The sequence below is a fragment of the Manis javanica genome, chromosome 11 (genome assembly GCF_040802235.1).
Source record: "Manis javanica isolate MJ-LG chromosome 11, MJ_LKY, whole genome shotgun sequence".
NCBI lineage: Eukaryota > Metazoa > Chordata > Mammalia > Pholidota > Manidae > Manis > Manis javanica.
In genome coordinates this window covers 65,891,657-65,907,500 of record NC_133166.1, presented here as the reverse complement: position 1 = coordinate 65,907,500, position 15,844 = coordinate 65,891,657, and the positions used below count along the sequence as shown (strand labels likewise).

At 50.9% G+C, this 15,844-nt stretch overlaps 1 protein-coding gene across 11 annotated transcripts in view; it reads right to left on the bottom strand.

Moving 5' to 3' along the window:
- The window catches only part of DGKZ (diacylglycerol kinase zeta), a 43,973-nt gene that overhangs the window by 6,909 nt on the left and 21,220 nt on the right, over positions 1-15,844 (bottom strand). For 5 of the 11 annotated variants that reach the window (XM_017675721.3, XM_017675727.3, XM_036994037.2 and 2 more), the window contains 12 exons: positions 8,932-9,040; positions 8,528-8,623; positions 8,143-8,220; positions 6,980-7,036; positions 6,516-6,584; positions 1,471-1,542; positions 1,245-1,361; positions 1,072-1,143; positions 712-807; positions 390-472; positions 243-303; positions 48-161 (listed from right to left, as the gene is read on the bottom strand). In XM_017675721.3, coding sequence (XP_017531210.3) covers positions 48-161; positions 243-303; positions 390-472; positions 712-807; positions 1,072-1,143; positions 1,245-1,361; positions 1,471-1,542; positions 6,516-6,584; positions 6,980-7,036; positions 8,143-8,220; positions 8,528-8,623; positions 8,932-9,040 — 1,024 coding nt within the window. Of the gene's footprint in view, positions 1-47; positions 162-242; positions 304-389; positions 473-711; positions 808-1,071; positions 1,144-1,244; positions 1,362-1,470; positions 1,543-6,515; positions 6,585-6,979; positions 7,037-8,142; positions 8,221-8,527; positions 8,624-8,931; positions 9,041-9,328; positions 14,578-15,844 lie in introns of those variants that run through there. The other 6 variants (XM_017675722.3, XM_017675726.3, XM_036994036.2 and 3 more) reach the window with 5 other exon arrangements.

Below are 15,844 nucleotides of genomic sequence, written 5' to 3'. Positions count from 1 at the left end.
CCCAATGACTCAGTGCACTCTGTTCCCCACCTTCCTGTGGCTCTTACCCCACCCCAGTTGAGGGTACGGGCCAAGTCGTTGCCAGTGCCCAGGGGCAGGATGGCAACAGGCGGCGGTGGTTTTAAGCGCAGCTGGTCCAGAGTGGAGAGGATCCAGCCAACCTGCAGGGTGCAGAGCAGAAGAGGCCAGGTCAGACCAGCAGGGCCTGGCCTCAGGTTTGGCCTCAGGGCCAAACAACTCACCGTGCCGTCACCCCCGCATGCCAGGATCCGCAGGTTGTGTACTTTGCGGTACATCTCTAGCCTGGGTCAGAAGACAGGGAAGTGCTGTACCCTGAGTGGCAGGCAAGCCCTTGCCATGGTCCCCACAGAGCCCTGGCGAGTACTTACGCCTCCCTGGGCCCTCCCTGGCTCAGGTCAAAGACTTGTCGGGGATTGAGGTACCAGAGGAAGGACTGGATGATCTTAGCGCCCTGTGGGGGATTGGGAGGCAACAGGAACAGGGAGGGCAGTCAGGGGGTGGGCTGAGTTGGTGAGAAGCACAGGGAAGGATGTGGCTGTGGGAACCAGGCCCAGGGAGGGCAACAGGTGGAGACATACTGGATTTTTCTCAGGGTCCTTGGGAAAGAGGGATGGGACAGAAGCTGGGAACACCTGCTGGGGTTGGGGTGGAGCTCAACCCCATTCTGCCCCCAGGGCCCTCAGTGCATACCTGGTTCCCCCCACTCTTGGGGTTCACGAACACCAGCAGGGGCTTCATGAGGGGAGACGGAGTGGGCCTGATGACGAAGGGTCTCCAGCGGCCCTCCTTGGGGTGCAGAGAGAGCCTGTAAGGCCCTTTCCTGTCCCGATGGACCCTGCCCCCCTTTTCAGCAGTGCGCTCTCACATGCCAGCCCCAAGTCAGGCCTCAGGGTGGGCCTGGTCATAGAGAGGCAACTGGGACTTGACCTCCCACCCTCCTTGGGGCCCAAAAGCTGACCCACCCAAGGCTAAGCTGGCGGCATCAGTATTCCAAGAAACAGGCCTCTCTTTCCTGTTGCCTCTAGCTGCCCGCCTACTCTCAGTTCTAACCTCCAGCCCTTTCTTGCTAGATTTCCTCTTGAAGGATGCTCTCTTTTTCTTCTTGCTTGCCTTGAGGGTATTCTGCAAGGGAAAGAGGGGCGTTGGTGACAAGGTGGGTGGGCTGGGGTGGCGACAGACCCCAAGTGTGTAGGGGCTGTTAGGGGTGCGCAAGCAGGACTCACCTGGGGCCTGCGGGCTCGGAGGATCCAAGTGGGGGGGATGACCACTGCAGCATGGACCCCCAGAGAGCATGGCTCCTCGATTTGCTGCAGCATGAAGCAGGACACCTTGCTGTGGTACTAGGGGAGAGTGGGTGGTGTGGCTGAGCCAAGCCCAGCTGAGACCTGGGGACCCCAACCCAGAACAGCACCAGGGGTAGCCTGTTGGGGCAGGGCGAGCACCACTCACTGCTTGCTTGCACCAGGAGCAACTGATAGCCACAATCTCCTTGCTGTGGAAGGTGAACTTCTGCTGGAAGCCCTAGGGTGGACAGGGTGCTTGGAATACCAGGGCCTGGGCCCAGAACAGCACATCTGGCCCCTCTTCTAATGATAACCTCTCTCCACCCATGGAAATTGTATACATATTTTTTAAATTAAAAATCTATAAAGCACACCAATCAAAGGACACAGAGTAATAGAATGGATAAAAAAGCAAGACCCATCTATATGCTGCTTACAAGAGATTCACCTCAAACCCAAAGACATACACAGACTAAAAGCCAAGGGATGGAAAAAGATATTTCATGCAAACAACAAGGAGAAAAAAGCACGTGTTGCAGTACTTCTATCAGACAAACTAGACTTCAAAACAAAGAAAGTAACAAGAGATAAAGAAGGACACTACATAATGATAAAGGGGGCAGTCCAACAAGAGGATACAACCATTACAAATATATATGCACCCAATACAGGAGCACCAACATATGTGAAACAAATACTAACAGATTTAAAGGAGGAAATAGAATGCAATGGATTCGTTCTGGAAGACTTCAACACACCACTCACTCCAAAGGACAGATCCACCAGACAAAAGGACACCGAAGCACTGAGCAACACACTAGAACAGATGGACCTAACACATCTACAGAACTCTACACCCAAAAGCAGCAGGATACACATTCTTCTCAACTGCACATGGAGCATTTTCCAGACTATACCACATACTAGGCCACAGAAAGAGCCTCAGTAAATTAAAGAAGATTGAAATTCTACCAACCAACTTTTCAGACCACAAAGGTATAAAACTAGAAATAAATTGTACAAAGAAAACAAAAAGGCTCACAAACACATGGAGGCTTAACAACATGCTCCTAAATAATCAATGGATCAATGAACAAATTAAAATAGAGATCAAGCAATATATGGAAACAAACGACAACAACAGCACAAAGTCCCAACTTCTGTGGGATGCAGCAAAGGCAGTTCTAAGAGGAAAGTATATAGCAACCCAGGCCTATTTAAAGAAGGAAGAACAATCCCAAATTAATAGTCTAAAGTCACGATTACTGAAACTGGAAAAAGAAGAACAAATGAGGCCCAAAGTCAGCAGAAGGAGGGACATAATAAAGATCAGAGAAGAAATAAATAAAATTGAGAAGAATAAAACAACAGAAAAAATCAATGAAACCAAGAGCTGGTTCTTTGAGAAAATAAACAAAATAGATAAGCCCCTAGCCAGACTTATTAAGGGAAAAAGGGAATCTACACACATCACCAGAATCAGTAATGAGAAAGGAAAAATCACGACGGACCCCACAGAAATACAAAGAATTATTAGAGAATAGTATGAAAATCTATATGCTAACAAGCTGGAAAACCTGACAGAAATGGGCAGCTTCCTAGAAAAATACAACCTTCCAAGACTGACCAAGGAAGAAACAGAAAATCTAAACAGACCAGTTACCAGCAATGAAATTGCATTGGTAATCAGAAAACTACCCAAGAACAAAACACCTGGGCCAGATGGATTCACCACTGAATTTTATCAGACATATAGAGAAGACATAACACCCATTCTCCTTAAAATTTTCCAAAAAACAGAAGAGGGGGGAGTACTTTCAATCTCATTCTATGAAGCCAGCATCACTCTAATACCAAAACCAGGCAAAGACCACACCAAAAAAGAAAATTACAGACCAATATCCCTGATGAACATAGATGCAAAAATACTCAACAAAATATTAGCAAACCGAATTCAAAAATACATCAAGAGGATCATACACCATGATCAAGTGGGATTCATCTCAGGGATACAAGGATGGTACAACATTCAAAAATCCATCAATATCCTCCACCACATCAACAAAAAGAAGGACAAAAACCACATGATCATCTCCATAGATGCTGAAAAAGCATTTGACAAAATTCAACATCCATTCATGATAAAAACTCTAAACAAAATGGGTATAGAGGGCAAGTACCTCAACATAATAAAGGCCATATATGAAAAACCCACAGCCAACATCATACTGAACAGCGAGAAGCTGAAAGCTTTTCACCTAAGATCAGGCACAAGACAGGGATGCCCACTCTCCCCACTGTTATTCAACATAATACTGGAGGTCCTAGCCACAGCAATCAGACAAAACAAAGAAATACAAGGAATCCAGATTGGTAAAGAAGAAGTCAAACTGTCACTATTTGCAGATGACATGATATTGTACATAAAAAAACCTAAAGAAAAAAAAAAACCCTAAAGACTCCACCCCAAAACTAATAGAAGTAATATCTAAATTCAGCAAAGTTGCAGGATACAAAATTAATATACAGAAATCTGTGGCTTTTCTATACACTAATGATGAATAGTAGAAAAAGAAATCAGGAAAACAATTCCATTCACAATTGCATCAAAAAGAATACCTAGGAATAAATGTAATCAAGGAAGTGAAAGACCCATATGCTGAAAACTACAAGACACTCTTAAGAGAAATTAAAGAGGACACTAACAAATGGAAACTCATCCCATGCTCTTGGCTAGGAATAATTAATATTATCAAAATGGTCATCCTGCCTAAAGCAATCTACAGATTCAATGCAATCCCTATCAAAATACCAACAGCACTCTTCAACGAACTGGAATAAATAGTTTTAAAATTCATATGGAACCACAAAAGACCCCAAATAGCCAAAGCAATCCTGAGAAGGAAGAATAAAGCAGGGGGGGGATCTTGCTTCCCAACTTCAAGCTGTACTACAAAGCTACAGTAATCAAGACAATTTGGTACTGGCACAAGAACAGACCCACAGACCAGTGGAACAGAATAGAGAGTCCAGATATTATCCCAAACATATACGGTCAATTAATATACGATAAAGGAGCCATGGATATACAATGGGGAAATGACAGCCTCTTCAACAGCTGGTGTTGGCAAAACTGGACAGCTACATGCAAGAGAATGAAACTGAGTCATTGTCTAACCCCATAAACAAAACAAAAGTAAATTCGAAATGGATCAAACACCTGAATGTAAGTCATGAAACCATAAAACTCTTAGGAAAAAACATAGATAAAAAATCTCTTGGACATAAACATGAGTGACTTCTTCATGAACATATCTCTCCGGGCAAGGGAAACAAAAGCACAAATGAACAAGTGGGACTATATCAAACTGAAAAGCTTCTGTACAGCAAAGGACACCACCAATAGAACAAAAGGCATCCTACAGTATGGGAGAATATATTCATAAAAGACAGATCTAATAAAGGGTTGACACCCAAAAGACATAAAGAGCTCCCGTACCTCAACAAACAAAAAGCAAATAATCCAATGAAAAAATAGGCATAGGATCTGAACAGACACTTCTCCAAAGAAGAAATTCAGATGGCCAACATACATATGAGAAGATGCTCCACATTGCTAATCATCAGAGAAATGCAAATTAAAACCACAATGAGATATCACCTCACACCAGTAAGGATTGCCACCATCGAAAACACAAAGAACAACAAATGTTGGTGAGGTTGTGGAGAAAGGGGAACCCTCCTACACTGCTGGTGGGAATGTAAATTAGTTCAACCATTGTGGAAAGCAGTATGGAGGTTCCTCAAAAAACTCAAAATAGAAATACCATTGACCTAGGAATTCCACTCCTAGGAATTTACCATAAGAATACAGCAGCCCAGTTTTAAAAAGACATATGCACCCCTATGTTTATCGCAGCACTATTTACAATAGCCAAGAAATGGAAGCAACCTAAGTGGCCATCAGTAGATGAATGGATAAAGAAGATGTGGTATATATACACAATGGAATATTATTCAGCCATAAGAAGAAAAGAAACCCTACCATTTGCAACAACATGGATGGAGCTAGAAGGTATTATGCTCAGTGAAATAAGCGAGGCGGAAGAAGACAAGTATCAAGTGATTTCACTCATCTGTGGAGTATAAGAACAAAGAAAAAAACTGAAGGAACAAAACAGCAGCAGACTCACAAAACCCAAGAATGGACTAACAGTTACCAAAGGGAAAGGGACTGGGAGGATGGGTGGGAAGGGAGGGATAAGCGGGGAAAAAAAGGGGCATTACTATTAGCAGACATTATGTAGTAGGGTGGGGAAAGGGCACGGATGGGCTGTACAACACAGAGAAGATAAGTAATGATTCTACAGCATCTTACTATGCTGATGGACAGCGACTGTAATGGGGTATGTGGGGGGGACTTGGTGATGGGGGGAGTCTAGTAAGCATAATGTTCCTCATGCAATTGTAGATTAATGATACCAAAAGAAAACCCAAACAAACTATAAAGCAAGTCCCAAGAGCAGAGGCTCAACCTGGGGCCTCTGACCCTATGAAGTTAACTGCAAAGCAGTGGGTGCTCACAAGCATGATCTGCTGGAGAGGGTCCAGTGCTATCCCCTGCCTGACTCAGATGCCCACCTTCCTGACCCCAGACCCAATGCTCTTAAAGTACTTTAGGCTTCTTTATAGCATTTATATTAATTCCCTCATTCACTCCACATTTATGGAGGGCTTCTGAGCTCTGTGCTGGGTGCTGGGCACGAGACAAATGGAGGAAAGTACAGGAAGTGAACAACTGAGCAAAGCCACTGTGGACTGTGCTCAGGAAGCTGCTCTGGAGCCACTCCCTCCTCCAGGAGGGCAGGAACCCACTATCCAGGGGAGTGCTCAGCAGCCAACAGGAGCTCAATAGTTATCTGCTGAGCTAATCAAAGAGTAAGTCAACGCTTCTCAAAGGGCTCACTCATGACTTCAAAGCAGTATGGATACACTACACTAGAAGAAACTTCTCTCCTGCTCAGCCCAGAGACCCAGGTATTCTGGAGCTAACTGGGACCTGCTGCCAGCCTGAGAGTGAACCCTGGGACACTGCACTCCAGGCACAGTTAGCAATGGACAGGCCACACTGGACACAGAGCAGGAGGTTTGGGGCCACAGGCCCAGGTCCAAGGGGCAGCAGCTGGCTAGCTTCCTTGAGCAGGGCCTCACCTTCCCGCAGTGCCGACACTTGCCATCCTGGCGTCGCCTGTGTACCCAGTGGTGCCGCACAATGGTTGGCTGGTGGAGGAGGGAAGAAGTTTCACTGGAGTGAGGGGCAGAGGGGGACAAGCCTTGAGTGTGCCTGCACCCCTCAATTTAACAGCGGTGAGGGGTGGGGGCTGCAGGAAGCTCTCGGTGGTCCTGTGTGTGAGATGAAGAGTGGCTGAAGACTTCTCTCTGTGGCCTGGAGGTGGGGACTATGGCTCAGAGGAGAGACAGAGGCAGGCAGTGCACTCCCACCCTCTGCGCAGACAGGGCCAGCCAGGCCTTCCCCTCTGAGGCTCTCTCAGAGCCTCAGCTCTGCACCTCCCCGGCCCCAGAGTACCTCAGAAGGAGCAGAGCCTCCCAGTGGCACTCCAGAGGCAATGCAGGAAACTTGGGGCCTTCCTGCCCCTAACTACCTGAGCACTTACCTCACGGATGTTCCTGGAGCCTGATTCACGGAAGGACGGCTTACAGCGGAAATTTATCTGTGAAATATGGCAATGACCACCAAAACATCAGAACCTTGCCTCCTGGGGTCAGGCATACGGCCACTACCCCCAGGAATGGGCCACTCAGTCAATCCCACAAGGTCATCCAGGGAGCCCGCAGAACATGGGGCACCTCTTTCTCAGAAGCCCTCCTGCACCCGGCTCCTCTCCACTAGCCAGAAGGAATCCTTCCTTCCCCAGTTCAGTCCTCCAGTATTTTCCCCTCCCTCCAGTACTCCCTGCCTAGGCAGGTGCAGGCAACACAATCCTCACTGGTGGACTTGCGCTGATTGGTCTCTGGAGACCTTTAGCTTATCTTTGGAACTCCTTTGATTTTCACCTAGGGAGTGGTGATGGGATTGTAATACCTGAAACTGTATTTGTTTCTCTTTTCCTAATTGTCCCTGCTTCAGCCTTAGCAAAACTGTAGGGAAGCCTTCCTCTCTGAGTCAAAGACTGGGGGAAGCAGCCCAGGTTAGCCTGCTTCATTTCATTCCCAGTCTTAGAGGCTTTCCCATATGCTGGTCTGGGTTGCTGCTGCCTGGGGAATCCTCCCACCCAGCATTCCCTCTACCTCCCTCTAGAAACATGGGGCCCAACATGCCCCAGCTGCAGACACACTGTGGAAAAACAATGGTCCTTGGGGAAAGGTCTCTACAGTGGCATAGGGGACAGGGCCAGGCTGTAGGGTTACACAGGACCAGCCCAGTCCCAGCTGTTATAACACTTCAGCAAGGCAATGGCCCCTTCTAAGTGTTAGCTAGGGTACTGATAAAATGGTATCTCAGCCAGCATTCATTAATTCATGTATCAAGAAGAGTCAATGAACCCCATTTTGTTCTAGGCAGTGGGGACACAGCAGCTAGTAAATGGGGGAGGCAGGATTGATATGCAGGCAATTGGGCTCCAGGGTGCTTGGCCTCTCCCCACTGTGCATGCTGGCTGTGCTGGCAGGCAGTGCTTGTGATGTGAGTATATGAGCAGCCATACACACATACACACACGTGTGTGTGTGTGTGCGTGTGTGTGTGCATGCGCATGCATGCTGAGAGGGCTGCAGCACCCAAAGGGGAGGGCAGTAAAGGCTGAGCAACCACACTCACCTTCTCCAGCTGTTCAATGCAGGAGGTGTGCACCACAATCTTGCAGGCTGCACACTTTCTCCGGGACACTGACTTCTGCTGCAGCAAAGAAAGAGAGGGTCCCTGAGGCACCAGGTAACTTCATCCAGGATGCTGCCCCAGGGCAGGAGAAATACTCACATCTGCTCCAGCACAGCTGCCCTCTATGTGTACTGGGAACTCCCAGTCCTGGCACTGAGACCTAGTCCCCAGTCCTCGTGCCAGCCCTGGGCAGCCCACAATGGGGGCACTCAGGTAGGTCTGTTCCCACCTTCCCCAGGAAGGGCTGCAGCTGTCAGGCCAGCGGGGGTCGGCCTAAACCTGACTCCACCACCAGGGGGCAGCGTGCCACACGGAGCTCACTCACCAGCATCTTAGCTACACAGTACTGCTCCCCAACATAGCAGAAGTCCCCTGAAACGTTGGTCTCAAACCAGATGTGCTCCCCATACGTCGCTGACTCCTAGACCATGGGATGAACATGCTCAGTGCACGACTGCAACCCAGCCCACCAGTCAGTCCCTTCCCAGCCACAGGAATCCCTTCTTCCCAAGACAAATCTGCCCCAGGCAGCATTAATTTACTTCACTCTTTTGTGCTTTCCTCATCATCCCTAATGCTTGGCTCAAATGTGGCCACTCCAGGAGGTTTGCCCTAGCTCCCTAGGCCTATCAGCAAATCCTATGGCTGCCCACAGTACCTCCACCCCATACTCCTGTGGCCCAGGTAGGGGATGGTACAGTCTGCCCCTTCCAGCACCCGGCCACTCACGCTCCAGTCCACAGTGCTCCTGATCTGCTGCTCTGGCTCGCTGCACAGGGCCCCGGGAACAGGAAGAGGGGGTGCCAGGTGCTGGAGGCCCGACTTGCTGATGGCTTTCCTACAGAAAAGGAGATAGCTGAGGCCAGCTTAAGCACCTGGCGACTCTGCTTCCTTTCCCCTCACCTGGGGTTTTTGCCCTCACCATGACCTCATCCCCAAGCCAAGACAGGGACAGCAACAGGTAGGGGAGCAGCCCAAGACTCGGAGGGGATCCTTGCAGGAGACTAAGCCCTCTTCACAGCCCTCTGGAGTGCGTTGGCTCAAGTAGGCAGAGCTCAAGGTCCTTTCTCTATGCAGGCCCCTTACAGGACACACCACTTGCCCTGCCAGCTGCAGCTATACCTACACAAGCAGGACACTCCAGGCCTGGGGTCCGGCTGACTTGCGCCGCAGGGCTACCTGGCGTCTGCGGGAGAGCAGGTACACTTGGGCAGGCATCACAGGGCCAGCTGTAGTGCCCGAGGCTCTTTGGCCCCCAGGGCCAGGGTGCTGGGCTGAGGGCTGCTGCTGGCTGAGGCGCCAATAGTAACCATGCAGGCCCCAGAGGCCCCGGTCATACACCATGTCAGCAGAGAGCAGGCGGGAGGAGGCTCACCACCAACACAGGCAATGAGGCATGGGCAGCAGGGGAAGGGAGCCCCAGTGGGAGGGTGGCCCTAGTCTTTTGGTGCCTGGCTGTGCGGCACTCAATGCTGCAACTGTCACATCCTCTTGGACCTGCTCTTCCTCATTCATGCCCGCAAGCTCAGCAAATAGCAGGGGTGCACCCAGAAGCTGGGCCCCAACAGTGACAGGTTGTGGGGTGGGCACCTCATCCACAATGAGGCGGGGTTGCAGGTGGGGGGCATGGTGCTGGAGCGCCGGTGGCTGCTGCCCTGGGCTCCCATCCTGCAGACCAGGAGGCAGCCCTGGAGTGGTGTACTGGAGCGGTGCTGCTGTGCCAGAGAGGAGGAGGCCTGTCCAGCAGGGGAGCGGCGCCGGGCCTTGCCTGTGGGCAGCCCCACACCACTGGGCCACCGCTACCCCTCTCCAGGGCCTGGCATCTTCTGCTTTAAGTGTCTCCTAAAGAAGGTCTCCATGGTAGGGGCAGGCGGGTGGCTGTTGGGCACAGAGACCAGGAGCATCAGGAGTTGGGCTAGGCTATGGCCCATCCTGTGCCCCGGAACCTAGTCACAACCTCTGTCATTTGTGCAGAGAAGGGACACTTGGGAGGAAAGGGTGTCTAAGGCCTCTGAACTCCATAAACAGGGATTTTTGAGGCCATCAGTGAAGTCTCGGGGGAGCCCACATTTACTGCTGTCAGAAGCCCTATTGCTCTCCCCAGTTAAACCCCTATGCTATCCCAGGGGTAAGGGGTAGGAGGGGCTTCCAGCTACCCATCTGGCTTCTCTTGTCCAGGCACCATAATCCACAAAGCCCTAGCCTAAAGGACTTTGGTTCCCTTGCCTGAGGCTGATGGAAAAGAAAAGAAAAAGGAAGCTGGACATTCGGAGTCCTGGGCTCCCATCCGGAGTCGGCCTGTATGTGCTGAGGGGCTTGAGGACAAGGTTTTTCCTCTTATCAGGTCTTTGTTTTGCCACTAACATTGAGTAGGTTGTGTTTGGGTATCCTCTCCTGAGACACAGTACAAACTAAGCCATAGTCATAAAATGAGGCTCTCCAAAAAGAAATTCAGTCCTGCTAAGACCCCCAGACTCTCTGTCCCAAGTTGTGATGTCAGGCTGAGAGTGGCACTAGAAATGGAAAGGGTTTGACATCTGACTTAGGGATCAAAGGACCCTGGAGAAACTAAGCCCTCAGGGAACTGGAGGACCAGCTGTATAGGGAGAGAAACCACCCGTCTTCACCCATGGGGACTTTGTATGGGAAGCAAGAAGAGGACTGAGTCAAGAGAAAAGCCTTCTGGATTCTGGGTGTGCAGAGCGTCTGTATCTCTGAGAGGCTAATGGTAAGAATTCTTCTGGTACTAGACTGCCCTGCCTTAGCCTTCTGAAGAGGCTTAGTACAGACATGTGTCAGTGCTAAAAACCCGAAGTCTCAAAATTCCAACACTGACTTGCTCAGGGCTCCCTCCTGCAAGGAGGCAGGGCTCTTGGGGAGCATCCTTGCCCAAACCATCCTCCCGACCTGTTCCGAACATGTGCTCTACTTCCTTCACCAGTGGCGGAAGGGCAGGAAGCCTGGTATATGCCTCAGGAGACAATGCCTCCCGAGTGCCCAGGGACACCTGTGTCCTGACCTTAGGTGCTCTCCTGGGCCCTGGCAGCCAGAAGGAGGTGTGAGTCACAGCCATGGACATCTTCAGGGGGCTGTGTGTTGAGGGTCTGGCAGATGACGGCCTGAGCCAGGCGTGGGCACATGAGCAGTGCCTACTTCCCCCACCACATGCTTTGACCTGCTTCTGCTCTCGGGGTGGGCAGGCTGCGGTGGGCTGAGCCTGGACGGCTGTAGGATGTTGAGGCAGAGGTGGATGGGGGCCGGGGTGTCTGAGCTCTGGTGATCAGTGAGGAGCCAAGGTGGCTTTGTCTGGAGAAACTGTTTGGGACTGCCTAGCTCTTGGTCTCTGCTGGGTACAGGCCTAGCTTCTGCAGGTTTGACAGGGAGAAGGGCTAGAGGGGAGCTCCAAGGGCAGAGAGCTCTTGGCTTTCTCTTACAATCAGGACCCTCACAGACAACCACCACGTGCCAGGCACTGTGTGAAGCCCTTTACAAACACGTGTAGTATTTTATAAACCATAGCAACCTTAAGGTTTAAGTACTGCACCATCCCGTGTTCCTGATGGGAACCTGAGGTGCAAGGAGGTGACTTGCCTGAAGTCCACAGCTGGTCAGTGTGGAGCTGACTGGAAGCCAAGTCTGCCTGAAGGCAAAGCCTGCACTCTAGAGACACAGAGGACAGCAGGGTCTTTCCTTCTGGGCCAACAGACTGGAACTAAGGTGAGATGGGATCGGTAAAGGATCCATAATAATAACAGTCCCAGTTACTGAATGAACATCTACTATGTGACAGGTCCTGGGCTAAGCACTTTCATTTATCATCTCATTTGATCCCTACCACAACCAGGTGAGGCAGAAGGATCAATGGCTCCATTAGACACAGGAAAGCTAAGGCTTGAAGAGGTGTGGTACATGCCCCAAGGCCACATGGCTACTCACGGGCAGAACAGGTACCTGGATCCCGGTCTGCCTGACTCAGGGTCTGCACTGTGCCCAGGAACAGGAGCCCAAGGGTCCAGCCACCATGCTGCCAGGGCACTGGCTTACCAGCACCCCTGGGGTGCCAGCTTTCCGTGCCTGTCTGGTCAGGCTACCCTGTGACAGCTGCCCAGCCTAGAGGAGATTAGTCACCCGGATGCAACACCTGATGCCAGTGTCACCCAGAAAACGAAAGGCCACAGTCATTGGCGGGGAGGTGAGGCAGGCGCTCTGTGGGCAGTAGGGAGGGCTAGACCCTGCCTGCTGCCCCAGACACACACTGACAAGATGGGTGGGGCAGAGGATGTCACCTGCACACCCCACCTCACAACATGGAGCAGTGTCCAGGTGCTCCCACAGTGCTCTGGCCCACACACTGCCGAGCAGCCCCAAGTGCAGTCTGTCTAGGAGTCTCCTCAGCTACCTTATGGTGTAGTCACTATGAGCTGGAGGCAAGGCAGGCTAGGCCAGGCCAATGTCGTGTGGTCATGTACAAAGCCATCATCTCATGGGCTTGTTTGCCTTATTTGTCTAAGGAGGCCGTCAGACTGGCTGATTTGACATTTTATGACAAGTTTTCCTGCAAGTCACCCACACCTCTATGTTCCCAGTGTCCCTTCCCCCCAAGGGCCCATGCTTCCTGTTCCTCTGGTCTCCATAGAAACCTCTGTCCTCTGGCCAGCAAATGCCTGACTCCTGACTTCCTATCTCTGCTGAGGCTTCTTTGGGTCTGGTCAGAAGGCCAGTCTGGCCTTAGGCCTGTCGCAGCCTTCCCCTTGCCTGGGCCTGGAACCTTTTCCCACAGCATAGCTTTGAGTGGTAGCTTCTTTTCACCTCATGCTGTCACCTTCATCACACCACACAGTATGTGTAAAGGTCACTGGAGGAGGCCCCACAGCGCTCTGACAGCAACAGAGAAAAATGGCTGCTCTTCAGCCTCCTGGTGGGGGGCCTGGGGGAAGCCTGTCACACCTAGATGGGACAGGATGGGAAAGGACTCGTCGGCCCCAGAAACCTCTAGTTGGTTGCTGGGAGTCTGTGAAGGACAAAGGATGCTATGGGAGAGACACGGTGGTGTCTGGCCATGCATCCAGATGAACAGCCACGAGTGTGGCAGCAGGTGGCTGGGCTGACAAGGCAGCTGCCTGTGCGGGTGAGCTGGCATGAGGGCCCCAGGGTCACTGGCTACTGGCTAGAAAGTTACAGGGCTCCTGGCCTCCCAGCCTATCTATCTCATACCCTATGTTAGTTTAAGTGGAAAAGCCTAAAGGCTTTGAAATCCTGATCTGCCATTGCTTTTCTGGGCTGTTCAACTAAGCTTTCAGAGTCTCAGTTTTCTCACTTGCAAAACGGGGACAATACCGGCTAGTTCAGAAGGTTGGCATGAGGGAGGTTCTGATAAGAGGATGGTATAAAGTACCTGATACCTGGCAGACAGTAGGGGAATGGCAGAGCCTATACCAGGGACACAGCAGACACCAGGGCATGTGGAGCATGCCATCTTCTGGGGTTTGTCTTTGCCCAAATCAGGGGTGGGAACCCAGGCAGGAAAGCAGGAGTAACCAGGGCGTCACCACCCACCACATGAGGAAGGCAGCCTGGCAACCAGAGCCACCTGGGTGCCTCCTCACGCTGAGAGGAAAGTCCTCTTGCCCAGTACCAGCCTGGCCCCTAGGAACTCCTGCCTCCAGAAGTGCTCAGGTGCCACTGCATGCCCCTCTCCTTAGAGAAGGCTGGGGATGGTGCACGGTGGCCCCACTTCCAGCAGCCCCAGAGCAAGAGTCTGGAGCTGCCTCCCCAGAGGGCTGCAGGTCAGAAGCCATCTCTGGCTGCTCTGCTCCCACAGCCCCCAGGTCAGAGGGAAGGAGGATGCACAGCTGGCAAGGAGGCTGGGGATGCAGGGTCCCTTCTTCCCCAAGGCCTCAGCTCACTAAGGGGATCCTGCCCCAAATGAAACAAACAAAAATGCACAGTGGGGAGTAGGTGGGCCAGGGCTGAATGATAAAGAAGGTGACCAAGCCAGTACCCTTTACCTCTACACAGTCTGCAGAGATGGAAGCCCCACCTACCCTTTCCCATTCCTTTCCTTTTCCATCAGCTTCAGAAGCCTTGTCTTGGGGTGGTGGTGCTGGGGGCTACCCTGGTCCATCCCTGCCCAGACCCACCCAGGTAAGATACAGGAGGGAGGAAGGCAGCAGGGAGGGTTGGGAGAGCCCCCTTTGACCTGATCTGGAAGGCAGTGCAGCAGGCAGGAGGTGGGTGAGTGGGTGGGGGCTAGGGTCCCCTGGCCTTGCGTGCCCCAGCTCCAGCTCCAGCTCTAGCCCCAGCTCCAGGCTCCCGACCTCTGGCTGAGCAAGTCCCAGTTTAGAGTGAGAGCTGCTGTGGCTGCTCCTCTGTCCCCTCCCCGTCGCCACTCTCCTACCCCCAGCCTGAGACAGCCGTTATGAAAATAACCCAACTGGTAAGCAGCTGCACTTCCTCTCCCAGCAGCAGCTCCAGGCCCTGCAGCAAGTGGGCAGGCACACACCAGAAGGAGCCTCGCCTCCTGGCTTCTCTTCAAAGTCCCCAGAGCTAGGCCAAGTGACAGCCCAGCAGCCTCCCCTCCAGCTGGCACCTGCTGGAGCACAGCCCCTTGCCTGGGCTTTGGGGAAGGTCTGGAGTGGGAGACATGGGGGGCAGGCTCCTCACCTTCTTAGGGAGGGTAACTGGTCACCTAATGCCCTCTCACATCCACTGGACAGGTTTTCAGGGGTCTGGGGAAAGCATCTGAGACAGCTGAACACTAGCTCCAGACAAAATAACCACAACAATAAATATCTGGCAAGTGTTTTACAACTTATGAAGCACTTTTTCACAAGTATTCAAGTATTATCAGACAGGAGAATCGGAACTGCCACACACAGGTGGCACTGCTCACAGTTGATCTGACAAGGCACCTGAACCCCATGGAGGCCTGTGACTGTCCACAGCTCAGAAGCGGAGGAACTGGGACTCCCCATCCTGGGTCTCCTGGGGATTGTCAGAGTTGCTCTGGTTGTGTCCAAGAGAGACCAGCTCATGTCACACCCAACCTGCCCAGAATGCCAACCCCCAGCTTTTACTCCTGGCTTCCTAGGGTCTAGAATGGCAGCACTCAAAGTTCCTGGTCCCAAGATCCCTTTATATTCTTAAAAATTTCTGAAAATCCCCAAAAGTTTTTGTTTATGGGGGTTATAGCTATTAATATTTACCATATTAGAAATTAAAACTGAGAAATGTTTAAAATACTTATTCATTTAAAAATAAACCCATTGCATGTAAATAACATAATTTCAAGAAAAATTAACTATTTTCGAAACAAAAAAGTTAGTGAGAAGAGTGACAGTTTTAATTTTGCAACTCTCTTTAATGTCTGGCTTAATAGAAGATTATGGATGTTCATATCTGCCTCTGCAGTCAATCTGCTGTGGTATGTTGTTTTGGTTGAAGTACATGAAGAAAATTCTACCTCATGTTGACATGTAGTTAGAAAAGGAAGCAGTACTTTGGTGACCTTCTCAGACAACTATGGATATTCTTCTTGCTACTATACAAAATATGACAAGTGGTAGTTTCTTAAAGGTTAGTGGTCATGTGGTATCTAGAACCTTATCAACAAACATTTCACTGGTCTACCTTGCATTTTGAA